The sequence below is a fragment of the Cnephaeus nilssonii genome (assembly GCF_951640355.1).
Source record: "Cnephaeus nilssonii genome assembly, chromosome: 6".
In the NCBI taxonomy this organism is placed as follows: domain Eukaryota; kingdom Metazoa; phylum Chordata; class Mammalia; order Chiroptera; family Vespertilionidae; genus Cnephaeus; species Cnephaeus nilssonii.
In genome coordinates, this window is record NC_137077.1 from 19,944,755 (window position 1) to 19,972,630 (window position 27,876).

General features: G+C 43.6%; 2 protein-coding genes across 3 annotated transcripts in view; both read right to left on the reverse strand.

Moving 5' to 3' along the window:
• ANO2 (anoctamin 2) overlaps positions 1 to 8,131 on the reverse strand; it is a 301,113-nt gene extending 292,982 nt beyond the window's left edge. Inside the window, exon 1 of one of the 2 annotated variants that reach the window (XM_079774619.1) lies at positions 8,011 to 8,131. In XM_079774619.1, coding sequence (XP_079630745.1) covers positions 8,011 to 8,032 — 22 coding nt within the window. In that variant the 5' untranslated portion in view covers positions 8,033 to 8,131. Of the gene's footprint in view, positions 1 to 7,799; positions 7,846 to 8,010 lie in introns of those variants that run through there. The other variant, XM_079774620.1, reaches the window with a different exon arrangement.
• A 3,495-nt stretch (positions 8,132 to 11,626) lies between these two features.
• Positions 11,627 to 27,876, reverse strand: part of VWF (von Willebrand factor) — a 117,611-nt gene continuing 101,361 nt past the window's right edge. Inside the window, exons 44-52 of the mRNA XM_079773902.1 lie at positions 27,037 to 27,147; positions 26,128 to 26,308; positions 25,256 to 25,296; positions 24,608 to 24,724; positions 15,981 to 16,079; positions 15,206 to 15,334; positions 14,645 to 14,684; positions 12,675 to 12,772; positions 11,627 to 11,944 (exon numbers count right to left, since the gene is read on the reverse strand). Of these exons, the coding sequence (XP_079630028.1) occupies positions 11,756 to 11,944; positions 12,675 to 12,772; positions 14,645 to 14,684; positions 15,206 to 15,334; positions 15,981 to 16,079; positions 24,608 to 24,724; positions 25,256 to 25,296; positions 26,128 to 26,308; positions 27,037 to 27,147 (1,005 nt within the window). The 3' untranslated portion in view covers positions 11,627 to 11,755. The remainder of the gene's footprint in view (positions 11,945 to 12,674; positions 12,773 to 14,644; positions 14,685 to 15,205; positions 15,335 to 15,980; positions 16,080 to 24,607; positions 24,725 to 25,255; positions 25,297 to 26,127; positions 26,309 to 27,036; positions 27,148 to 27,876) is intronic.

Genomic DNA, 27,876 nt, shown 5'->3' on the forward strand with positions numbered 1-27,876 from the left:
ACAACCAAGAAAACAAATTTGATAAATCTGGACTTCCTAACTAGGCATTCTTAACATCCCTCACTCCTTTAAATGGGCCTTTTAATAAATATCATTTACAGTCAATGCTCAGACCCAAAATCCTAAAAGTAAAGACCAAGGACAAGAAAAGAATAAGAAATTCATTTCAGGGAGCACTTTTCTCAATGACAAAATCCACAGATTAGGACTTAGATGAGTTGCCCAAATGAAACCTACTCATTGGCAGCCCATCCTACACTGTGTTTTGAAGTGTGGCTGATAAGATTACAGTATAAATGGTCCTCCCACAATGTCTTTACCTGCTTCTCTAACTCATACTAGCCAGATATCACTTGCATTTTAAAAAATGAATATTAAGAAAAAGGAGCAACTGAATCTGTTAGCTAACTACTGTCACACCAGTTTATTATTCATTCATTCATTTAAAAAAAATTTAATAAGTATTTATCACATTCCTTCCCTGCCTTGTCCTGGGTGCTGAAAACAGGAAGATCTCCAAGCCTACTTGGGGAGATAAGTGTATAACTCTGTAACTTTAATACAGTAAAACAACATGGAGATGCCATACCAAACTTATTTTTGATAGGCCCCTATGACAGAGACTCCTACCTGCTTACCAAAATCCATGTTCTCTTCTTCTTCTTCCTGAACACATAGTTGGACCATATTTCCTAATCTCCATGGCCACGGGGCTGAATTCCAGCAAGAGGAATGTAAACTGAGTGATACGTGCTACCTCCAGGCCTGCTTCATATCATAGTAAACCTCCTGTGCAAGTTCTTGCATGCTCCTACATGGTATTTTCCCCTTTAAGATCACTGGAATGGCAACTCTCAGGGCCACCTTTGAAGTTATAGTTGAAGTTGGCTGAAGATTCATTACTCTGGGTCCCTGAAAAGCCACATGGAAAAGTGCTGCCTCACCAACTTGTTTACCCATCCAAGATGCTTACTTTAGAAAGAAGTGAACTGTTTACTCATTATGTATTTTTCAGTCTATTTGTTAGAGCAGCTAGTTGAGCAATATACTAACTAATATAGTACCTTTCACAATAAACGTAGATAATACATAACTCCACCTACAAGCGCAGTAAGTCACCCCGCTAAGGTACCACCCATGTCAAATACTCATACGTCAGAGCCTTGCTCAACAGAGCCTTTTACAAACTTCTCCCAACCTCACAGATTTAACAACCCCTCATATTTTTGCACACCACAGGTAGGTAGAGATACTCAAAAGTAGGGCCTGGATATCATCTTTGACCCTTACAGCAGCCTGGCACATAGTAGGTGCTCAATGAAAAAGTTAATTATAAAATGAAATGCTGAAAGATGAGCAGAGAGGGTTTCTGGGCAAAGTCATCTCTTCTACATTTTGTGATATAGAATTCTGGAGCTTTGACTGTGTTGAGTTTAAGTATTTTTGAGCAATAACTTTAAAAAGTTGTTTTTAAAGAAAAGTTTTGGCCTTGACTACAGGCAGTCCCATAGTCAAACTCTCTCTCAAGACAAGAACTAAGACTGGGATCATAACTTCCTGTTAAAAATAAGTAAATAAAACAATTTCTTTCTTTTCTAAATCATGAAAATTACTTTTGACTCTCTAATAGTTCTGGCCCTTGTCAATGACCTACATCTGAAACTGTTTGCTAACAAAATACTTCTTGATGAAAAGCTTGCTGACAAGAACTTCTGCTTCCAGTAATAATAAAATAACTGGTACTTGGGTAAACATTCTTCCAAAAACAAATATAAAACAGGACAAATATATGAGTCATCCATTTTCAGGCACTGAACATCCATCACACAGAAAAGCAATCCCTGAGGGAAGAAAAACTCACCAGTGTAACCTCATCAGAACAAGTTATTGACTGGAGTTCATGGAGCTGGAATCCAAATAAAGCAAGGAGGGCCCACCGAACAAAAGAAACAGAGATCAAGGTCTGAAGCAGCTAAAATGGCTAGAAATTATGGGGTTGAGTGCAAGAGGGAAGGAATCTGTGTGAAGGAAGGATCCCAGATGCAGAGGTTAAGATACGTGAGGCTTACTAGAGAGGCTACTACACTGAGATCAGAAGAAAAATGTTGGTGGTCAAACAGGACTGGGAGATGTTGAAGTTCCATCCTAGCCAGAGTAGCAAGACCTCCTTAACATACATGTCCCAACACTCCAGGCATCCAGCTGAGACACCAGGGCCTCATTTTAAGAGTAAGAACCACACACTAGAGAAAAATTTCTTTTAGACTGCCTAAAAAATCCTAAGGGCATGTCTTGAAAAAAAATCAATAGGGGAGACAGAGTGGAGAGGTTGAATCTTAACCAAGTTACAGAATCTTGGAAAATACCTTGGATTTCCATAAGTATACCCTAACAAAGTAGCAACCAAACCAAAATAAGATCAGCCAGTAACTAAACTGCCAGCTAGAAAAAAAATTAATTTTTTGACCCTCCTGAGTGGAAGACAATGTTGTATCACGCACAATGTCCATTTTACGATCACCATTTACTAGATATGCAAAGAAACAAGAATAAGTGGCCCATGAAAGAGACAAAGCAAGCAATAAAAATTTATATCAGCCCTCTGGCCTTTTTCACTCAGTCCAAAGGGACCAGGAGCCAATTTACCCTACCCCCATCCACATGGAAGATCCACACCCAGGTTGTCCTCCCAGGAAAAGGCCGCTTGAAGCTGCTGGGTTAGACCTGTTCATGCACACAGACAGAGCCCGTGCTGGATCTGGCCCTGTCAAGGGGGCAGGCATCTTGTTCCCCTCACTCCTTCCTAGTCCCAATGTTTATGTGTCTAAAATAAATAGGATTTGATCACATACACACAGATCTCAACGAAGCCCAAAAATGTTAAAGCAGCTAACGTAAATGTGTTCTAATAGTAAAGATAAGTACATGCTTAATGAGTGTAGTGAAATAGAAACTACAAACATAAACAAAAACAAATGTAACTGCTGATTTCAAAACTTACCACAAAGCCACTGTGGTACTGACATAAGGATAGCCATATAGACCAATCAATAGAACTGGGATTCCAGAAATAAGTTCTTAAATCTCAACAAGGGTAGCAAGAAGTGAGGAAAGAAGTGGGAAATGGTACTAGGACAACTGGATATCCACATGCAAAAGAATGAAGTTAGACCCTTTCCTCACACCATACATAAAAATTAACTTCTCCAAAATGGATTATAAACCTAAATGCAATAGCTAAACTGTAAAATTATTAGAAGACAAGGAGTAAATCTTCATAACCTTGGGTTGGGCAATGATTTCTTAGCTATAATACCAAAATCATAAATAATAATAAAAAAAACTAAACAAATTGGTCTTTATCAAAATTAAAAACTCAAAAGACACTATTAATACAGTGAATATACAGAATAGGAGAAAATACTCTTAAGTCATATACCAGATAAGAGACTTGTATCCAGAATATATAAAGAAATTTTATAACTCAACAGTAAAAAAGGTAAATAACCTAATTTAAAGATGAGCAAAGGATCTGAGTAGACATTACTCCAAAGAAAATATGCACATGGCCAATAAGCATGAGAAAAAAATGTTTAGTCATTAGTCATTAGGAAAATGCAAATCAAAACCACAATGAGATACCACTAGGATGGCAATAATTAAAAAGAGTGATAATGCCTTGGCCGGTGTGCTCAGTGGTTAGAGAATCAGCCTTCACACCTAAGGATCTCAGGTTTAATTCCCAGTCAAGGGCACATACGTGGGTTGCAGGTTCCATTCCCAGCCATGGTAGGGGCACATGGGAGGCAACCAACCACTGTGTCTCTTTCATATCAATGGTTTCTCTCTCCCTCTCTCTTCTCCTTTCCTCCCCCTTCTCTCCCTTCCACTCTCTCTTTAAAAAAATTAATGGAAAAAATATCCTCGGATAAGGATTTTTTTTAAAAGAGCAATAACAAGTGTCAGTGAAAATGTGGCAAAATTAGAACCCTCATATATTGCTGGTAGGAATGTAAAATGGCACAGAACATTAGAAAATAGTCTGGCAGTTCCCGAAAAAGTTAAACACAAAGTTTCCATATGATGCAGCCATTCATATGTACACACAGAACTTTGTACTCGACCAGTATTTATAGTAGCAAAAAGTGAAAATTCAAATGCTCATCAACTGATAAATGGATAAACAAATGTGGTATATCCACACAAGGGAGTATTATTCAACTATAAAAAGAAATGAAGAACGTATACATGTTATGATATGGCTAAACATTGAAAACATTATTCTAAGTGAAAGAACTCAGACACAAACACCATTTATATAAAATGTCCAGGATAGGCAAATCCATGGAAACAGAAAGTAGCTTAGCGGTTGCCAGGAGTTAGAGGGGGGAAGGTGAATGACTGCCAGTGAGTATGAGGTTTCTTTTGGAGATGATGAAAGTGGTCTAAAATTAGATAGTGGTTGTACAACTCTGTAAATATACTAAAAATCACTGAACTGTACACTTTTAAAGGGTGAATTTTATGGATGTGATTATATCTCAATAAACCTGTTATTTTTTAAATGAAATTCCTAGAACTGAAAATTCCAATAACTAAAAAAGAAAAATTAATTGAATGAGCTTAACAGCAACTGGAGAAGGCAGATAAAGGATCAATGAAGTAAACGATAGATCAATAGAAATTATCTAATCTAGAGAATAGAGAACTAAAGATTGAAAAAATAATTAACAGAGCCTCAGGAACCAATGGGACAATGTCAAACAGACTAACATATATGTAATTGGTGTTCCAGAAATAGAAGAGAATGAAAATAGAGCAGAAAAATAATGGGAGAAACAGTGACTGAAATCATCCCCAAGTTTGATAAAATACATTAACTTCCAGATTCAAGAAGTTCAGCAAAATTGAGCAAGAAAAAAACACAAAGAAAATTCACAGGTAGATACATACAGAATAGTTTAACTGCTCAAAACCAAAAATAAAAATCTTGAAAGCTACCAGATTAAGATGGTATTATACATGGATAAAAGAATGAATATAATAAAAATATGAATTAAGACTGACCTCATCAGAAAATAAAGACCAATAAGGTGACACCTAGAATGCTAAAAGGAAAAAAAATAACTATCAACCCATTATTCTGCATCCATCCAATGAAATTATCATTCAAAAATGAGGGTGAAATAAAGATATTTTTCACCAAAATGAAAACTGAGAGAATCTGGCAGTAGCAGAATACTGCAAGAAATGCTAAAAGGCATTCTTCAGGCTAAAAGGAAATGATAACAGGGAAATTTGAATAAGAACTGGTCCTGATGGGAGTGTCTGGTATCCCTTTCTTTCATAGGGGAGGAAAAAGAGATTGAGAGCCACTGGTTCAAAAGGACTATTAGCCATTGAGTTTTCTATATGCTGTAAGCCACTACTTCTCAAATTAGAGGTTTAACTCATTAATTGGTTATCTAATAGTTTTCAATCAGCATTTAAAAAAATATAATAGGGTAGAATGAACCAGAAAAGAATAGAGTAGAAACATCCTTTTTAAAACAAAATCAGATACAATATAATAAATGCCTATGTGATAAATAATATACTTTCTAAAAACCTACTAATAAAACTATAGCTCATTATGTTGGGCAATGTCTTACATAAATATCACAAATATCACTGTGACATTCTTCTTAAAATTTAATGTTGATTAACTAGTCTCCTTTTATTAGACAATGAGATCCATGTAACTTATTGTCTCTTCTCTGACCTGCCTGTCAGGGAGCTCATAGATAAATTTTTACTCCATTACAGTACCTATTCTTAGTCTAGGTCTTGTGATATAATAATATGCTCCCAATCCTTCATTATTTGACAATTGTTCATTTATCCTTGTTTTAAGTTTTATTACATCTGAGTTTTCCCTTCTTACAAAATGTTTGATGACTAATAAATAAAAATATTTATCTGATATAGTAAAAAATCATGATGGATCAAAAAGCAATTAGGGAAAATAATAATTACCAAAATATTAAAAACAGGTATTTTTTTATTTTATGTATTTGTATTTAATTTTCCTCACAATAAACAAGTATTTTTATTTTTTGTAAAGCTAATTTTAATTTGCTTATGACTAATAGGCATCAGAAAAAGTGGGATTTATTCCTTTGTCAGTGAGCAAACCCAAAGATATATGGTAGTGTGCTTTATTCTCATGTTTGCTAAATAGAAAGAGGATCTGACACGAGCTACCTGGGTACTGGCATCCTTTAGCAATTTCAGCAGAAGTTAACTTAGATGGAGAGTTGCCAGCCAGAGAGAAATAAATTATTTTCTTAAAGTTTCTGGAGGGATTGCAAGGTTGTCAGTAGGAGCCAAAGAAAGACTTCTAGTACATCTTAACCCTTTGCACTCGCTTGCTTTTTTCTCGATTCCTGCTACCGATGCTAACCGTGTCGAGTCACACTCGACATCCGAGTGCAAAAGGTTAAAATACCAGAGGTATGGACAGGGCTAATTGCATTGCTGTGGTCCGAACAAGTCCACGCTTGATCCCACCTCCTCCTTCCTATATCCATCAATAGTGCATGCGGCTGCTAAAGCATTAACATCATCTTAGAGTACCAAGATTATGGAGAATGTAAGGTCTAGACAGGCAGGTGTGTGCCTTTCTTGAGCACAGTATTGGGCATTCAGGCAGACTCCTTAGAGGAAAGGATAGACAAGCTCCACTTTAGACCCCAATGCCTCTGGCCCTGCAGCCTTACCCAACAATGGAAGTTGGCAGAGAAGGTACGCATGGAAACTGGACCAGAACCTGAGGTTGGTGTTTGGAACCCACCATACCGCTCACACAGCCTCTTCAATCAGCCAGCCAAGTGGCACAGGTTGCCACATAGAGGCAATTCAGAGAGTAGAGGAGGTTGCTGGAAAGGGCCATATTGGGTCCTTGGCTCCCAAAATGATGGGTGCGTGGAAAGACACAGTGAGAGGAGCCAATGGGTGCTCCCCTCAGCAGCTGGGGAGGGGAACAGACAGCTGGGCAAGAGCTCTGATGTCTGGTTCCAAGAACAAAGTCCAGGCAAGTAGAAGAACACAGGGTATCACAGTCCTCTGGGAGGGCCTCAACCTTGTCTACGATTTTTTCCCTCCACCTGCCACTTGCCTTTGATTTAGAACTAACTTTGCTCAATGGGACCTCTGTCCTGGACCAGGGTCCCCGTGGTTCCTGGAGGTATCTCTCCATACCTGTCACAAAGGACCATGAGTGACACCACCGTCCAGGCCCTTCGGCTTATTGTTCATCCCAAGACAATGGGCACCTCCCCACTTCTCGCCTCTCTCAAGAACCACCAGAAACAAGGCAGCCAACAAAATCCCTGTCCCAGGCCAGATCAATCCTGCCCTGGCACACCTGTCTGCTCAGTATAATTTGGAAGGCGAGGCAGATAATGTCCTCCTCCCCCAAACTCCATCTCAATTTGCTTTACTTCTAAGAAAAAAAAACCCTAGGAAAGAAGTGCCTGGGTTTCCCTGCACCCCGAGTTGTAAATGCCCTCCCTGAGGGCTGGAGGAGACTTCCTGAAACTGGAGGGGCACGCCAGGGATGCCGAAGTCAAAATTGTTAGGGGTGAATCCTAACCTCTGTCCTCCGCAGACTTTCTGAATTAAACTCTGCTAGTCGGTTGCCTACTCTCAGCACTTAACATCCCACCACTTGTAACAAGGAAAGGCAAACCCGCAGAGGTAGGAATAGGTAGTCCATCACCCAAAAAGCCCCTGTTCCAATCCTCTGCCTCTTGTCCTACCTTTTCTCTCCTCCACAGAACTTGCTCAGGCGTCCTTCTGCTCCCCTACCCCGACGGGGAAAGGGATCAGTTCCCCTCACCACCCTCTCTCCAGGTTCACTTGAGGTCACCAATCCAGAAGGGCAGGCGTTAGGATGCGTCTCCTTCACCCCGGCCCCTCTCCGTCCTACAGCTTGCCCAGGACCTGGGATCCCCAGCAGGGAAGACTCACCTTGCAGCCCAGGGGTGGCCATGGTGCTGGCACACAAGACGCCGAACACGGACTGCCCCGCTGTTGCACTCGCGGCTGGACAGGCTTATTCCGCCGGAGGCTAATTCCATCTCGGCTCAGCTGGGTCTGGACGTGCCCGCCCCTTGCCTGTTGCCGCCTGCTCCTCCCCAACCCCTCCCCAGGCCACCCGGCAGGCGCCACCGGAGGCAGAGCGGGCTCTCCCGCTGAGCGCTGAGCCCTGAGCGCAGGAGCGCCCGCAGTGCCACGTGGGGAAGAGCGCGCGTCCGCGTCCGCGGTAGGGTTGCGTTTGGGACACCTGGCTAAAGGAGCTGAGGGGCGAGACAGTAAGTGCTGCCCGCTCCCCTCGGCCAGGGGGCGGTGCCTCATAACCTGGGTGTGAATATTCAGCCGGATTATCTGGTGAACCGTCTGGTTGATTAGTTTCCAATCCCACCCGCAAAGCCTCCTTCCTGCAGCCCAGTCCAGGGAAATGCCCGGGGTGGAGTGGAGTGGAGTGGGGCGGGGCGCCTCCCAGCACACCTTCCTTCACTGGACCCACCACCTGCGGTCCCCACCTTTTTTTGGCTAAAAGGAGCAGGAGTCAAAGACTAGGTACACAGGGACAGGTAGGACAGGAAGGGGGGCTGCAGGTTGTAGAAGAGCTTCCCTGTGAGACCCTGGGACGGGGTTGAGGAGGGAACCTGTGGCAGCCGGTCCCAAAGAACCAGAGGACTGCCATCTCTCTGGAACAGTTAGGTACCTGGCCATGGGCAAAGGGGTGAAGAAAAGGCTTTGGAAAGTTGGTGATTTTCTTGAGAAGGGTGGGGAGGGGTTTAATGCAAGGTCATGCGCGTCTCCACTTCTAGAAACCAACCTGGTTTCCAGCAATAAACTGTCCCCAAGTGAGCATCTTCATTAAGTAAAAAAAAAAGTAAAAACCCTCTCCACCAGATAACCTACTACAATATTTTTAAACTAATTATTGTTGTTATATTTTAAAAAGCCATTTTTTCTTATATTTATTATTCTGTTCTGGATGGTGGAATCTACAATTACAAGATGCCCTGGAGCTAAACAAGTTCCTTAATACATAGGGCCCAGAAAATGAAAAAGTACGATGTTGAAGTCAAGTGTGCTATTTATGACCATGACCTTTCAGTGTGAAGAATGTTATCTCCCCACTCTATATGAGGAGCCTGTAGCAGTAAAGGGGAGCAGACCACGCAGAATGAGCCAGGGGCAGAGCAGAGGGAAACCCAGAAGATTTAGGTCCCGATCCTGGGCTTTCTTCTGCTCACTTGGAGTAATCGTGGCTAATGTTTATTATACAGGACTTCCTCTTCCTCAGGCACCCTTTAACCCATGGTAGTAACTTTCCTTCCAACGACAATTCTATGAGGTAATTACTGCTACTATACCCATCTTATGGATGAGGAGACTGGGGTATAAAAAAAGGTCAAGCAACTTACCTCTAAGGGTATGTGGGATCCCAAAGTAGGCAGCCTGCTCCAGAGTCTGTGCTCAAAACACTTTGCCATTCAGCTTCTCTCTCTCCCAAACAATGCCCCCATTCCCATTCGCTTCCAAGGACCTTCTCCATGTCTTTTCAACACCACAAGTGGGAAACTTTCCACCATAGTTCCTTTATCTATTCTCTTTCTTCTCTCCCTCCAGCACTTTCTTACCCCCTAGTCTCTGTACACTCTCTCCTTGACACTCTCCCTAAGACTCTGACTTGGAGGGACTGTCTCCTCTAGTCGGAGGATGAGCAAAAAACCAAGCCCTGAGACCAGAGGCAGACCCTGCCCTTGGGAGACCTGCAGAGTAAGAGAGGTTGTGAGACACCCCCACTACCCCCACCAGTTTCCCTTTCTGCATCCTTTTTACCCTGCTCCCTTTTTTTCTTAAATCAAAATGTGCAGCCTTTCCGATTCAGTTTTTTGTTTTGTTTTGTTTTGTTTTGTTTTGTTTTTATTGATTGTGAATTGTCATATCAGTAAGTAGGAGGAGAAATTCAGGCTATGACGGGTCAGGAAGTTGGAAAATTGACACCTTATGCTAAAGAGGCAGCCTCTCTGCTGAGTCTCTCAGTAGAGGCTGATGCCTCCAATAACACCTCATCCCCAGGTGCAGTGTTAGGCGATCAGTCAGGAGAGAGACAGGTGATGCCTTGCACTGGATCTGGTTTCCTAAAGAGACCTTAGAGGCTGCTCAGCGTTGGAGGCAGGATGATGGATGGAGAAGATGACAACCTTTGAATTATTGAACAGTTATATAAAACGTCTATCCATTCTTCCTTCCCTCTACCCTACTAAACTCCCCACTAAACCTATTTAACACAATCCAGGCCATTTGCTTGTCGTGTATTTTCCCTTGAGATTGGTCCCCAGAAGTAATGGAAGTGGTTGAGACCTAGAAATGCAGCAGTCACTGGTTCCCACGATAGCAAGGCCTGGATCTGTAAGTAGCAGGATGGGGTGGCTCTGGTGGACCGCCCTGGAGTTCTTTGCTACAGGTCAAGGCACCTGAGTTCTGAACTGGCCCCGCCACCCAGCAGCTGTGTGACCTTCAGCAAGTCACTGGAGTTCTTCTGGAAGGAAGATCAATTCTCCATCAAATTCCTTAAAATTTATGAGAAAAGTGTACATGTATATGCTGGCAAGATGATGGAAACTAGTGAGTATTTTCTCCATGAGAACAAAGGAAAGGTGTTATCTGCACCTCTTTTCCTTCCAAGAGGATGCCTGGAGCAGGCAGGGCTTTGGCATCCAGTATGCGGCCTGAAAGAAGCCCAGCTCCTCACCCCTCAGAACAAAGAAAATGCCGTGTGCTCTGATACTGGTGGTAGAGACACTTCCCCTTTTGAGCCTTGATGTCGCTATTTTTATTCTTGTCCCTTCTTATATTATTATAGAGCAATTACAGTTATCCCAGACTTATCCTTCCAACCCTACAAGTAAGACTCACTTTCTGTTTCCCAGATGAGGAAACTACATCTGAGAACCACTAACGGGCTTATTTGAAGCCACACAAGAGAGTAGGGGCCTTATGTGGAACCCAGGTCTGCCCCAAGTCTGGTGCTCACCACCCATGGTGACCTGTGGGGATGGGACCATGTTCCAGTACCTGCCAGCACCCCATCTGCAACCCCCTCCATCTCAGCACCTCTCCTTCCCACAGGTGCCACAGAGGAGTCTCAAGAACTTAGCTCAGAGAAACCCTTGAACACCTGGCCACAACCCTTCTCTAGAATGCCAGCCACGCTGGCGATAGCCATGTCTATCTTAGCAGGAGCTCCAGGGCCCACCCCTCTGCTCTGCTTAAAGTACCCGGATTCAAAGACTGGAGAACTCAGTGTTCCTGAGCAAATCCCTTTAACTTCAAGCCATTGGGCTGAGCTTCTGAGGAGGCCCGCCTCACACTCTCCTCTCCTCTCTGCTCTGCATGAAGGCAAAGGCACCACTTTTTCCCAGGTTGGCAGTGCCTCCCACAGACTCTGGGGCTGCAGTGTTTTCAGGTGGAACCTGAGTTTCCTCCTTCAGAACCAGTCTCTGAACTCGCCCAGCCTACAGTTATCAGGTCGCCCTGGAGGACACAGTGAACCATTGCATTAGCCTTTTGCAAGATGAGAGATTGGCTTTTATTGTGGGCCCGGGAGGGCATGAGAGCAGAGGATACAGGGGACCGGGCAGCACTCTGGCTGGTTGGGCAAGGCAGGCGGCATCGGGTGTCCATGGCAGGGGCCTCACTTGCTGCACTTCCTGGGGGAGCACCGGCACTGCATGGCATTGAGGACCTCATGGTAGACGATGGAGCCGTTGGTGCAGCGCAGGGGCACCTGCATGGGCTCTGTCTGCGTCGGGGAGCAGCAGGAGCACTGGTCCTGCACATCCTCCGTTTCGATGGAGTACAGTGCTTTGCTGGCACATTTACCCTGAAGTGGGACAGAGAGGGACAGGGCATGGTGATGGTGGAGAAGCCTGGGTTGCGCAGGACTCGGAGGCAGCCTGCTTCCCCTACCTGCCCTCCTCCAAGTAAGGCAGGCCTGGCCTCCCCCAGAAAACCCAGGACAGTGGGGCAATTTGTAAAGGTAGGTCTCAGGGAAGTCTGAAATGCCCTCTGTTCTTATGGTGCCATCACACCCCGATCCCTCTAGCTGCAATTTCTATGCATGTTTGATCCAAGACCCCCACCCCCACTTCCATAAGTAAGTCTCCATTCTCTTTGAAGGACTTGTTGAATCTTCCCTCTGGGGTCAAAGTTCCCAGTTACTTCAATAAAACATTTGATTTCACATAAAATGCTTCCAGTTCTACCAAGCCAGATGGCTCAGTAGTTGAGCATCAACCTATTAACCAGTAGGTCATGGTTCAATTCCCGGTCAGGGCACATGTCCAGGTTGTGGGCTCTATCCCCAGTAGGGGTTGTGCAGGAAGCAGCAGATCAATGATTATCTCTTATCATTGATGTTTCTATTTCTCTTTCCCTCTCCCTTTCTCTCTGAAATCAATACAAATACATATATTTTTTAAATGCTTACAGTTCTTTTCAGTTCTCCTCCCTGTGAATTTTCCAGATCCTTCTGAAATGTAACTAAGGAGATATCTCCCAAACAAGGAGACTCCCCTCCCCATGTAGGCCTCATTGAAGTCAGGGGCCCTTACCTGGCAGTAATGAATGTCCACTTGCTCTTCGGACTTACAGCTTCCCACTTTGACATACTGCAGCCTGGCAGTGATATCCTTGCAATCAGGCTCCTCACCTATGGGACAGGTGAGAGGTGGGACCCCAGCCTGGCTGGGTTCTGTAAAACACTCCCAGCCCAGTTCCCTCATGGGGCTGGAAAACAGTGTCCAAATCACCAGAGCCAGCCACAGAGAGGGGAATTATGTCATCCTGGTACAACCGGTCCTTCATGTTCAGAGATGTAGTTATTGCTAGGTTTAACTTGCTTACTGGTACAAATTTAATTGCAAGAGGAGCCTAAATTCCCTGTGCTTTGGTGATGTGGATGGATGAAATTTGCTTTTTATATAATTGAAGATTCTAAAAACCATAATGACTGTAGCAGTCATCTTATGTTTGTAACAATGTCCAGAAGCTAATGGGCAATGAAGTAACCAATAAATACAATTAATATCTGCCCATCCCTGCCTTTGGGTTAAGAGGAAAAGCTAATATCATGACCATATAAGGGCACTCACAAGCCTCTTCTTTACATACAGGTGTTATGTAAAGAAGCATCAGGTCAGAGTGCTATCTGCCAGTGGAAAATTCTAAGACTTAATGGCAGCTCACCATTCCCCATCTGAACACTGGGAGCTCTCCGTTCTTGGATGGCTCCTAATCTAAGTCAACCCCAATTGCATATTAGCCTGCCTCCAACTTCCAAATAATTTCATTTTCAATGGAAAGCCTGCCAACTACATTAAGAGAATGAATAAGGAAAGTATATTTAGGCCAACATCCTATATTCTTTCTCTGTGTATTTAAATCCCTGAACCTGGCTTACTTTCCTTATAAAGGGTCTCAGCCTCCTGAACACATTAACCAACAAAGGCTTTTTTTTGCTGGTTTTATAGATAACCGTCTCTTAACCAAATGCTTTGTGCATTGCACCTAGGGAGACTTCACCTCTTCTGATGGTTTCCTGACTTCACTTTCTTAAACCATTCAGACAGAAATCATATAAATAGATGCTTTCGGAATGTGTTTGCTCATTCTACAATTTGATTACAACAATTACAAGGGAATGTCAGAGAAAGCCATCAAGAAAAGATGAATGATTGAATGCCAAAGTTATTCATGTTTTCACTCTTCCTTTCCTTACCTAAAAATGAACATGGGCCTATGAACCCAAAACAGAACAAAACAACAAAACTAAACTTAAAAAAAATATTACTTCAGGCAAGTAATTCTATCTTCAGAGAATATTGCATTAACATTGGGATTCTGAACGTTATTTGTGCTCATGAACACAAGAATGTGTAGTAAGAACACTGATCTGCAGACTTGTCGAGTCCAGTCTCAAAAGCTGCTGCTGTGAGCCATTAGAATCAACCAGTATAACATAACTGCAAGCTCAAGAGTGACCGAGAGTGAAGAAGGGGGCTTAATAAACTCAGACCAGCCTTATAAATCATGGAGAGGACTCTACGTTCTCTGTAGTCCCCACAGCACACAGTGGGTCTAATGTTAGCCCGGGGTGGCTTCCTTTGCTTCCTGAGATAGCTGGGTGACACTCGATGAATAGATGTGTATTGAGTGTCTACTCTGGCAATATCATGGATCAAGGGTGCCTGTCTTCAAGGAGCTATGTTTGGAGAGAGATTTTCTCTTGTGGTAGAACTATGAGCAACCCAAGATTCATGAGGGGAAAGGCAGGCAAGAGGCTGGAAACAGTGAGGAGTTTGGAGGAAAAGGGAAAGAAGTAATTCACAGGCTTTTGGAAGGGGATTTGAGCAGAGGGCAGTTTAAGAACATTCAGAGAGGAGTGGCAATTCCCTGCAGGACTGAACATAATGACTGGCTGGTGATCAAGAAATATCTTTCTGGAATAAAGCTTACTCCAAAGAACAGTCCCTGGACTTGGTCTGATGGGTTTCAAGGGACAAGCTATTGGTAATGTACTTACATGTGTCACAGCAGGTGCCTGGAATTTTCATGATTTTCCCCTTAAGGAAACAGCAAAGTCCCAGATTAGTCACAAATAGTACATAGTGGTCAGCTTACAGGTCACTTCCCAGGCTAATTTCTGGACTCACGACCCTGAGTTTAAGTCCCCAGATGTAAATTTTGCTTTCCCACCACAAATGTGAGAAGAATGACCACCCTACCTGACAAGGCTGAAACAATTTTGATTACTCTGAATTCTCTCCTAATTGAGTCATCAGAATCAAATTCTCAGGGAAGATTGGAAATCAGTTTGCTCTCTCACCTCCCCTTCAGGATCACACATTCAGTCTCCCCCAAGGGAAAGGTATTTTTATAGCATCATATAGTGCAGAGAGTTTTGTCTGTGCATCAGGCTTGATATTGTGATTTCATTGATTCCTATACTAGGTCAGAGATCTCCCTTGGATACCGGGAAATCACGTTAGAGCTGGACTACATGCTGCTCACAAGGACCTCTGTTCTTAGAGTCAGAGATGGAGACTGTCAAGAGGACAGCAGGGCCTGTGCTCCGAATACTCACTCCCTGGGCCAGACATTTGTGTTCATCAAAGGGCGGGCAGCCTGTGACCCTCTTTTCCCAGATGTACTCTCCTCTCTCATTGACCTTGCAGAAGTGACTGTCACAGCCATCCTGGAACATCTCATCACGCTGAAACCAAAGAAGGCAAATTTGAAGGTAGTGTTTGGTTACAAAGTCGCTTCAAACCATGACCTTGAGTCCATGAATTTTTTTAAACAATTTGGAAGACTATAGGACAAGAACAAGACAGTATCTATAAAGTCTCCACACCCAGAATACACAAAAAAGGTAGAGCCCTTATACATCTTATTAACTGTAAGTGGGGCCACATAAATGTAGAGAATCTCCGAATTCTTCTGATCACTTACAAGTTTAAAGAATTAAGACATGGGAAGGTAAACTGGCTAATCAATAACTGAGCTAGAAATGAACTTGGCATCACCTCCCAACCCCACCAGTTAATTCTGACTTTCATAAGGCAGAGTTTATTTCACCCTGTCTTTCCATTCTCATCGACATCAGGCTGGAGAAATTTCTTAAACTTCAACCAATACTTTAAATCATGGACCATACACCAACTTGTCCAGAAGAGTGACAACATAACTAAAACAAAGAGACAATTTTTGTCTTCTATATGTTACTCATCTTTTCTTTATAAAATCAGAAAGAAACCAATATTGACTCAAATTTAGTCCCTCTTTCTTAAAGAAAAGATCCCAAAATAGGAAACCAGTGGGTGATATGAGGGGGACACTTGAGTTCAATGGGCTCCCACCTTCAGGGTCATGATTTGTCCTCCCCTTAGCTGAATGGTACAAGCCACAGGCAGACATCTCCAGCAGCATTCACCTGGGATCTTCTCTTCCTTGTAACCCTGTATCCAAGAGTAAAAGCAGCCTTAGTTAACCTCCCCACAACATTCCAATTACAGCTAGGCTAATTTTGCCAGCTTCTCATCTCTCCAAGAGTTCAGAAAGTCAACATCCAGCGCTAACTAACCCTTGTCAGTTCTCAATCCCCTGGGTAGCATTTCTTCCCTCCACAGATACCTCACTCAAATTCTAGCAGCCAGACCTATGAAATTAGACCTCTCTCCCGAGCTCTGGACTTATAAGTTCAATTGTTTACTTGACAATTATTTATCTTATTGTCATCTTAAGACTTACATCCAGAAACTTGATTTTTGCCCCAAACCCCATCCTTGTTCAATCTTACCTATCTCAGTAAATAGTTTCATTACCCAGTTTCTCCAACTAGAAATCTGGGAGTGACCCTTGGGTCTCCCTCTTTTTTACACCCCCACCCCCACTCATCACCAAATCTTGCCAAAAATGAATCTCAAACTCATCTGCTGTTTGTCATGGAGTGTCCTCTGTCACCACCTGGTCTAAGCAATCATCATTGACCACTGGATTCTGATAATAGTCTTAATTTCTCTTCCTGCCTTTATTCTTGTCCCTACTACAGGTCTCCACAAATTTGCTAGAATGGCTTTCTTAAAATAAAAATCCAGTACGTTACTCTTCTGCTTAAAAACCCCCAATGGAGTTCTGGTTCTAATAATGGCCGAGTAACTTATATTGGACTAACTTTCCTGCAGACAACAAAATATTTAAAACAATTATTCAAAGACACTGGATGGCCAAATCAGCCATGAACCACAGGTTATTTGATCCTTGAAAGAGGGAACCATAATGGACAAGAATCATGTTTAAATGGTTTTTCCCATGAGGGCAGTCTGCATGGCACTGGATGGCTGGAACCTGAGAAGAAAACTGTGGTGTTATTTGCCTGAAGAGTCAGAGGACAACATTTGAAACTCCTAGAATAGCTGAAAACTAAAGGGAAAAAACTCGGAAAAGAGGAAGACAAAAAGAAGCAGCCCCCTAATCTGCATATAAATTCCCTTCAAATCCTTGGTTAACCCCTAAATTATATACACACAGCGGAGCCTAAGAGGAGTCCAAGGACAAAACAACAGGTGGAAACTTAAAGACCTGAGCAGAAATTTCAGCTCCACACAGCACAAAGGAGCCAGGGTTTGCAGTCTGAATCCCACCAGGATGAAAGGACTAGTCAAACACTTCATGTTTTCATTGTCATTTCAAAAGAGCCAGACCTTAAGATTAAGAACTATGTTTCAGAACTCAGACATATGTGTCATATAAGAATTATTTCACCCTTGAATCAAGAGAAATATTGAAATAGACTGTCCCTAATGTAGTTTAAAATCTAGCCTCCTTTAATTCAAGGTGAACCTCCAATAATCTAAGTTAGAAGCTAACTTAACATTCATCAGAGGAAATAGCAGAATTAAGAGTCTCTTCACATATCTCCCACCAATGTCTAACACATAGTAAAACATTTCATACAAAGGAATGGGGGAGAGGGGGCGAGAAATGACCCACGGTCAAGAGAAAAATTACTCAATAGAAACAGACACACAAATGACCTTCAAATTGCAATCAGTAGACAGAAACTTTAAAATAACTATGATAAATATGTTAAAGAGTCTAAAGGGAAAATGAATATAATAGAGAAAAGAGATGCGGAATTTAAGAACAACCTGGAAACTTAAAAAAAAAAAAAAAAAGGAAACCCTAGAACTAGAAACATAGTTACCTAATAAAAACAAACAAAACAAAACAAAAAACCTCACCAGACTGGATTAACTGCAGAAAAGAAAGTATCGGTGAATTTTAATACTGAACAATAGAAATTGTCCAAACTAAAGCACAGGGAGGAAAAAAGTTTGAAAAAATATACAGAGCCCTAATAGCCAGCAGAACAGTATCAAGTGGGCTAATATACATGTAATCAAAGTTCCAGAAAGACAGGAGAGAAAAAATGAAACAAAAAAATTTAAATAATAGCTGAAATTTTCCCCAAAATTGATTTTAAAAAATCAAGTCACAGATCCAGGTATCTCCATGAATCCAAAGTAGGGAAAGTATAGAGAAAACTGTTAAAGGCAGCCAGTAGGAAAAGGTGTGGGCAACGCACACAGGAAAATAACAATAAAAATGGCAACTAGCTTGCCATCAGAAACAATATAAGCCAGAAGAAAATGGAACAACACATTTAAAGTGATAAAATAAAAAACTTTCAACCTAGAATTCTGTATTCAGTAAATGAAGGCAAAATAAAGATGTTTCAGATCAATGAAATCTGAGAAGTTGAATTGCCATTTGGCTCACACTAAAAAAAATGCTAAAAGAAGTTCTTTTTCAAGCTGGAAGGATATAATATAACATGGAATTTCAGATATACATGGAGGAAGTGCACTGGAAATTATAAGTATGTAGATAAATATAAAATACCATTTTTAGTTTTTTTCTTAAATTCTATAAAAGACAATTTACTGTTTAAAGCAAAATAATAACAATTTATCTCTTATGTAGAATAAATCATGTGAAACCATAGCACAAAGTATGGGTAGAAGATAATATACATGAAATGGTATATTGTTAAATCAAGGTAGACTGCGATGAGTGAAGAATACATGTTGGAGTCTCTAGAATAGCCACTATTATCTCTACATCAAAATATTTTCTATTTTCACTTGTGATTTCTTCTTTGATTCATGGATTATTTAAAAGTATTTTATTTTATTTCCAAACTAGAGGCCCAGTGCATGAAAATTCATGTACTGGATGGGGGCGGGGGTGGTCCCTCAGCCCGGCCTGCCCCCTCTCACAGTCCAGGAGCCCTCAAGGGCGGGAGGTCACCCGGTGATCAGGGGAAGGCGATGCCCCCATCACACCTCTGCTGCTGCCACTGCCAGCAGCGCAAGCCTTGGCCGGCCCTGGTTACCTGAGCCTCGGACGGTCCTGGGTGGCTGGGAGGCCAACATCCAAGGCTTGCTTGCACTCGGGCATCGGCTGGGCAGCAGCCATCTCAGGCCAGCCCTGAGCAGCTGGGGGGCTAAGGGGACAGAGGGACTCTGGAGTCAGGCACGCGGGCGGGGCTGAGGGGACTGGGCACCACCATCTTGTGGCTGTGGGCACTGCCATCTTTGAGGGTGTGGCAGTCAATTAGCATATTCCCTTCTTATTGGCTGTGGGCACTGCCTTCTTTGTGATGGCATGAGGGTCAATTAGCATATTCCCTCTTTATTAGATAGGATTGGGGGTTATGTATATTACCTTGTTTATACTAATTTCATTTTCATTTCATTGTGGTCATAGCATACACTCTATATGATTTGAAATTTTTGACATTTATTAACTTATTTATGGCCCAGAATTTGGGCAAGATAGGTGGAAATTCCGTTTGAAAAAATGTGTACTCTACAGTTTTAGAATGTAGTGGTCCATTATTTTCAATTAGTTCAAGTTAGTTGACATCGTTTTCCAAATCTTCTATATTGTTATTGATTTTTTCCCCCTACTTGTTCTATCAGTTACTGAGAGAAATACATTAAAATTACCAACTAAAATTGTGGATAAGTCTATTTCTCCCCCTACTTCTGTTAATTTTTGCTTCGTGTATTTGTATGCATTCAAATTCAGGGTTCTTGTGTCTTCTTAATGAACCTACTCTTTTGTCATTATGAAATTACCTTCTTTGTTTTTGGTAGCATTCCACATCTTAAAATATATTTTGTTTGGTATTAATATACCCATCGTAGCTTTCTTATTCTTACTGTTTTCCTGGGATATCTTTTCCATCCTTTGACTTTCAACCTGTCTGTCTCTTTAAATTGGAAGTGCATCTCTTGTAAATAGCATACCAGTTGGGTCTTGCTTTTTTATCCAGGTCTGACAATCTTCATTTTTAATTGGGATTTTGTTTTGCCCATTTACATTTAACGTAATTATCCATATGGTTAGGTTTAAATCTACCATTTTGCTATTCATCTGTTGTCTTTTCTGTTACTTAGTCTATTGTCAATTCTTTTCTGCCTCCTGGTTTCATCAAGTTTACTGTATCTCCTCTAATAGCCTTTTAGCTGTATTTCTTCATATTACTATTTTAGTGGCTACACAGGTTTATACACTTATCAAACTTCAACAAACTATATACTTACTATCTGTGTGGTTTATTATAGGTAAACTATATACCTCATTAAAATTAAGAACTTCTATGGCTTCCCATTGCATTTTTAATAAAATCTAATCTCCTTAGCATGTTCTGTAAGGCCTGACATCAGCCTTTCCTAATTTTCTGACCTTATCTTATACCACCATCCCCTTGCTCTTGACAATCCAACCCTGTGCAACTTCTAGGTCCATGAACATGGCCACCTCCTTCTCACTTGAGGGCCTTTGTGGATGCTGTTTCCTCTGCCTGGAGTGCTCTTCCCCACACTTCGTATAAAGAGCCTTTTCTCGCCCTAGCTGGTTTGGCTCAGTGGATAGTGTCAGCCTGTGGACTGAAAGGTCCTGGGTTTGATTCCAGTGAAGGGTACATGCCCGGGTTGTGGGCTCGATCCCCAGTGTGGGGCATGCAATATTTCTATCTCTCTCTCTCTCCCTCTCCCTTCCTCTCTGAAATAAAAAATATTATATATATATATATATATATATATATATATATATATATATATATGTAAAGAACCTTTTCTCATCCCTTAGTAATCATTTTAAGTATTGTTTTTCAGAGAAGTCTTCTAAGATTCAACACACACATACACACACACACACACACACACACACACACACACACACCACACACTACACACACACACACACACTTTATAACACTTAACACAATTTGAAATTACCATTTGTTTAGTATTTTGTTCTCTATGAGAGACATGCAATCTTCAAACTATGTCTATGCTGTTCGTTCTGGCCTCCCAGCACCTGACTCTTACCAGCCACTCCTATATCATAAAAATGTAGGTAAATATAAAATACCATTTTTAGTTATTTTCTTAAACTCTATAAAAGACAATATACTGTTTAACGCAAAATAATAACAATTTATCTCTTATGTAGAAATAAACTCCGATTGAATCATATACCATCTCCTGTAGGTACTCTTTTACCCATACTGTGTCCTATGGTTGTCACATGGTTCACTTCTACGTAAGAGATAAATTATTATTTTGAGATGAGTTCAGTGAGAACCTTGATAGAGGCTTAAAGTGAGAGGCCTTCATGTACTACTATATCTGCTTTGGAAAAAGCAGCAGCTTCTGGACAACATGATTTCACTATCTTGCAAAAAATGCCCCCAAATTTGGAAGACAACGTAAGATAACCAACTTTTTATTTTGCAAAGTAAGAGTGTTTTAAACAAAGTTAATAAAATAAAAAGCTACCCTCAGCTGTCCCATCAATGTCTTAAAATTGAAGGTCTTTTAACTCTCCCCATCACTCAAAAAAAAAAAAAAGAACAATCTCAATTTTTTTAAAGAATAAATTTAGTTAAGTGGGGAGCCATCTATGTTGTCATTATTTTTCTCATTTTGCCACCCTTAGTAGTGGTCACTTAGATATCCCTCCACTGGGGCCTTGGGTTTCTCTAACATGAATCTCCAGCAGATCAATTGGAGCCCCAAACAGAAGACCTAGTCCCTCCACACCACTCCCTTTTCACTGCACATGGGCTGTGAAGAGTTAGGAATGGGCAAGCTCACTCAGAAATGAATTTAAACAATTTGCTACGCTTGAGTCAAGCTTCTGCACTCGAGGACAGAACACAGCACAAATCAGGGCAACTGGGCCAGGCCACACACTCTCCTGGGAAGGTCACTGAGGGGGTTGGAGGCCCTCAGGTTGTCTTTCACTGGTGAGCTTTAAACTGTGTTTTCAAAAATGCACTCTTCCATCCAGGAAGGTGTAGGGCCGAAGTAAATGGAAGAGGAAGAAAGAGTTGGAACAAACATTATGAGCACATGTGAGTGGTTCCAGCCAGAAGGAGGAGGGCCCACTGGAGGAGTATCTACGTGGTCACTTCTAAATGGGGCTTAAGTCATGCGGGATCTCCCCGGAGCTTGGATCTGGGCATCTTCAGTGGACGTTAGGAGAAGAAATAGGAAATACCCTTTGCTCAGTCATGCCCAGGTAGAGGAAATTGGACAAAATCTTTACAGGAGAAGTGATGGGGTGAGGACAAAGGAGGAGGGGGGCTGCAACCAAAGTGAAGGGACAAGGGCCATGGGGGCAAACTCCACACACAGAGAGGCAGAGGGCACAGTTCAGCCAAGAATAAGGAAAAAGAGAAGGTGTTGTGGGAGAAGAGAGAACAGGAGGACGAGGCTGAAGGGATAAAGGGTAATAGGAGCAGGGAGTGATTTAGAGCTGGGGTGGGGAGTTGGGCAAGAGGGACAGGAGGAGGAGAGGGAGTACAACAGAACCCACTTGAGGGAGTAAACTGGTTTATCTGCTGCCCTGGAAGCTGAATGCAGCTGCACCAGGTGGCAGGGCTTGTGGGAGCCCTGCTGTCCATTTCTAACTCCTGCTTCTGCCCATCTGTTCCCCATTCTGCTTCCTGGAGGGTGCTCTATTCCACATTTGATCCCTTGCTCAAGGTCAGTTCACGGTCATGCCCCTCCGGATGCCTTCTCCGTGTTCCACGTCAGGGTGACCTCTCTTCCTCACGCTTTCCCTGAAAGTTCATCTGTCAAGCTTCCTGCCTACCACCCACTAGCACAAACCACCTTCTGCTGGTCTTTTCGGTGCAAACATTGTCTCCCCTGGGAGGAAATGAAGGACTCACTTCTCTGCTGACACTAACATTTTAGTTTGATGTAAGCAGATCAAGCAGAACTGCCTCAGCCTAATTCACCACAGCTCCCCACACCTGCAGGAGGCCGCCCTGAGGCCTTGCATTGCAGAAGAGTGCAATAAGACCAGTGAAGGATGCTGAGCTAGAATGGGGGCAACTGAGGCCAGTTTTGGTGCGTGTTAAGAGATACACAGAAAGAGGGCTAACCTAGGGGGTTCAAGAGGGAGGAGGTGAGTATACTACCCTGGACATATATCAGAATATTGGAGGGGAGGAGGAATAGTACACAAACCAAAGGGGTCGTGTATTTTAAAAATATGTATTTAGAACCTCTATCTAGACTGGATTTGAATGCAGCAGAGGGTTCCATGCCACCTTCAGACCACCAGAGGGCGCAGTTTGAGAGCTCACAGGCTCGCCCTCTAGAAAACCTGAGGAGAGCCTGGTGTGGATCTCTTGCTGCATTGATGGTAGGATAGGTAGGTCAATGGACAGCCAAGGTAAAAGGGAAGCCACAAACTCCAGACATCAGTGTTTCATTCGTATTCAAGCCCAGTTCTATTCTAGGGGGTTGTTACACACACACACACACACACACACACACACACACAACCCTAAAACATCAACTGTGCATTTTTTAATAGTAAAAACCTGCTCTTAGTGGGATTCTAATTGAGGCAGGGATGTTCTCTTTAAACCATTCTATCAGAAATAGCTGTGTCTACTCCACATAAATTTATTAAGCCCCTATTCTGAGTATGACACTATGCCAAGTGCCATGAAGAACACATGCAGAACACTCTCTTGTCCTCGAGAGCATATAAAGCACCCGTATGAGTGTCCCTCATCCCTGTCCCTAACCACTCCTGACATCCCCTACCCCTCTGTGCTGCTCCTCTCAGGGAGGTCTCCTCCTATAAAGGTCTCCTCCCCAGACTCGGCCTCGACCCCTCCTGCTGCCTTGCAAAGTTGAAGAGAGAAGCCCTCCCTGTGCACCATCTGAAAGAGCTGTTACTGTGTTCCATGCATCTGGCTCCCAAGTAACTCCCCTGACCAAGTGTGGTCTCTAAAACAGCAGGACCCCAGGCACAGCGGGCGGTTCGAGGAAGAAGCCAAAGCATCCTCCTGAGCATTATGTCCAGCTCTGTGACGTGGGGCTAAGAGTCATAACGGAAACAATAAAATGCTGGTTGCCATCTCCCAAACCAGAACTGATGGTTTTATTCAGAATCCACCCTCAGGAGGGATTTAGAGCACACAGTCATCGTGACCTAGCGCAAACAGGGTGAAATGTTTTAAACCACCTCAATGTCCAGTAATAAACCTGTAGGTTGTGGCACATCTTTTCTAAAGAAGATTGTGTATAATCTTGCACATAGTAGGTGTCTGGCAAATATTTGCTGACTAATTAATCTTTGGTGCTCTCAAAAATTGTAGTTATGTTTTTTAAATGTTGTGTAAAAAAATACAGAACTATAAATATGGCATCACAAGCCTTGCAAATATGGTGTTCATTTTAAACACACAAAAAGGAAGTGTTTAAAACTAAACTGCAATTTCTGAGAGATGAAATGTGGATGGGTGACTTGGGCTCTCCATGACAGGTATCAAATATTGTCCACAATCAGAAAATAAGGAAAATTTATTTAAAAACCCCAGTGAGGTCCCATGGCTTGGGCCCACGAGTATTCAGCCCACCCCCTAGGTCCTTGACAACCCTCTCACCTGGGGGCAGGCTGCACAGGTAGTCTTGCTGCACTCCAGCTTGAATCCCGAGATGATCCCCACCTGGGCGGTGCAGTGGCAAGTCGTGCACACGTCAATCATCATACTCGTCCCAGGCTGTAACCAGAGGCACCACGGTCAGGCCTCCCAGCACCCCGAACCCCTGACTTCCCCTCTCACCTCAGCCCCATAAACTGTTGCCTTATGGAGGGGGGAGCCTCCCATAGCTACCCTGACCATCACCCTGACCCTCCTGCTGTCTCCAGTGGCCCACTCCCTTCCCTGCCTTCCCACCTCAAGTGTGGCAATGGTAAGAGTGAGAGCTTTCATGCCAGAGAGGGGGCTGGGCAGTGGGAGGTGGGATCGGTTGAAATGTGCACAATGACTGCAGAGCACTTCTCTGTACGTATTAGAAATGCTCAGGGGCCTGGAATACCGCCAGGAGGTGAGTGCCAGACAGGGCGCCCAGGCCCTAGAGAGTTAGGAAGATCTCAGAGGCCGGGCTCCAGGATGCTGAGAAACCCTGGAGGCAATGAGAGTGCATTGGGGGTAGGTCTCCCAGTTTCTCTCATTTCCATGTTAGAATAAGGCCTACTCTTTCCACAGCACCCCCACCAACTGGCCCTGGAGAAAAAGGCAGCAGCTTACCGCAATGATGGTGCCATTGAGCATGCAGGCCTCCACAGCCTCTGGGGGAGAGAGAAGTGCAGGTGTGAGAGTACGGAACACCCTGGCCACCCCTGCCCCACACATGGCTGATCCCTTCAGGGCCTTCTCCTCCATCTGGGCCTCTCTCCTACACCTGCCCCCTCGCCGCACTCCACCTCCAGGCGCTGTGGGTCCTACTGCCAGAGCCACGGTGGCCTTGCTTCCCCCAGGCCTGACGAGGAGGGGCAGGCTGTCTGTTGCCCAGCACCCAGCCCTCAGTGAAAAGACCCCTGAGTGTCTTGGTAGGGAAGGCACATGTTTCAGTGATTCACATGGAAGGGGAGAGTGGGAGAATCTTTGGGTTTATGAAGAATGCAATTCTACTCTGGGAACTTTAAGTCACGAGATAAAATCATACAAAGAACTCAGAGCAGGTGGTAGCGAGCAGTTTGTTCCTATTGCTGTTTGTTTGTAGCGAGGGAGGGGGTGGACATTGGAATACCTTCCCTAGTAGAGGCAATACCATGAATAATCACAAAGGTGGTCTCTAGAGTCAGAGAAATGGAGGTCCAACCCCAGCCCTTCAGCTCACTAACTCCCGTGAGCTGGTGGAAGCAGTAGCAGTCCCCGCCTCCCAGGGTTGCCGTGTCCGTGACATGAGATAGCGGTAGAAGCCATCATTGAGCACCGTGATGACCTTCAGGAAATGGTTCTATTTCTCTCATCTTATTTGCTTTGTCACAAAAGCATTAGGAACAGATGGGAAGATTTTGATCCTGCTCATTTCCCCGAGTTGCTAAGAAAGCAAGGAATTCAGGAGCCCTTCCTGGAAATCCAGGCCAGAAGGTGGGTCCCTGGACAGGGTGCCTTACCACAGTGGCAGGTGGGGCAGCATTCTGAGCTTGCACAGCTCAGCTGGAAGCCCACGGGGCAGGCAGGGACATCCAGCTGGGGGCAGGAGACATTCCTCTGTTGCACAAAGACCTCCTCCTTCACTCGGACACACTCATTGATGAGGCAGGGGTTCTCCGGGGAAGCCCAGTGAGAGCCAACCTGTGGTTAGAACACAAAGTCCCATGAAGAGTGCTCTGTTCCCTCAGGGAACTGGTCTGGGCCCTAGAAGCATGCCCTGGGTTAACATCTCAGTCCCACCCACCGGGTAAAGCCCAACATGGCAATACGCTACAGCAAGCATGTTAAACTCAAAGGCTAACAGGGGCCAAATAAACAAGGCATGCGGCCCGCGGGCCGCGAGTTTGACATGCTTGCGCTACAGCCAGGGTTACAGAAATAGCTCAAGGACTTAGGGAACAGAATAGTGTTTGCTTCTCTGGCATAGAAATGTGTACAATGGAACTAATGAAGAGGTCAGAGGAGCCTGCCAGGGTCGGTGTAGGACTGAATAGCACCTGCAGCCTGTGGGTTTGGTGGGGTGGCAGGCCCATGGTACATGCAGGGTGGTGAGGCCATCCCTACACCAACCACTCAGGGGAAGCAGGACCTCAGATTCACTGGCAACAGTAGGACATAAATTCCCCAGGTGTTCACGGAACTCTTAGGGAGGGAATTGAGCTCCCAAAATCAATGAAATGGGAAGCCTGAGGCCATCTTAACTAGTTCCTATGGGGCAAGGTAACCCAGTTGATGCCTGGATAACACCAGCAGCTAATTAACCTCCTACAAGAAAAGCAAATGGCAAGGGATGAGCTCTGATTTTATAGGTGAACCAAGGCCAGCACTAAACCACAGAATAGACAACCCATCCTGAGGCCCCAACCTACATCCTTCCAGTACGACTGGGAGTCCCCCCGTGGCGAGCCAATCACCACCTCACAGGCATTTGGCAGGCACCTTCCACAGCATTCACCTTCTTGTAGGATATAAGTGAAGCCCTGAAAAAAACACAAGGAGCAGAGAGTGAGGTCAGGCAAGCAGCAGAGACACTGGTGTACTTATCTGCTCCACAGGTGTACTGAGTCCGGGGTTTTACAGACACCCTGGCCTGAACGGTTTCGTCTCTGTCATCCACCAGCCTCAGAACTATGCTAAGAAGTGGCTAGGAGGCATCAACCATTGAGTCACTAAGTTAGTGACTCAGTTCCACCAGCTGAAAAGGCATAATCCTGCCCTCTGAAAGCTTCCACTTTGAGACCAAGACACAGTTCACGAAAAGTATTAAACACAGCCCAGAGTTCACTCAGCATCAGGTACCTGACCTGATCTTTATCATGACCAATTCTAGGGCACCTCATTGACTGGGGAGAATATTCAAGATGCCTGAGAACTAGTCTTTGCTCTAATAGGGCAAAGTATCTACATAAGATAAATACCTTGATCCCAAGACCTCTCACCAATGTGCAGAGTTGGGTTGCCCCAAGCAGTTAGTTGATGTAGTTTATAGGGCACAATGAGATGAGAGCAGCAGAGACCAACCTTCCCCAGAATGCCTGCCAGGGAGACCAGCATCCTGGAAGTTTATTATCTCACCTTGCCTCTTAGAGGTCCTCTAATCTGGCCAAAGCTTTGGGAATTTGAATTGAAACTGTCCACTGAAAACTCTGAAGCAATGTACAAAAAAATAGGCAAAACACTGACATGTGTGGTTGTCTCAGGAGCCCAGG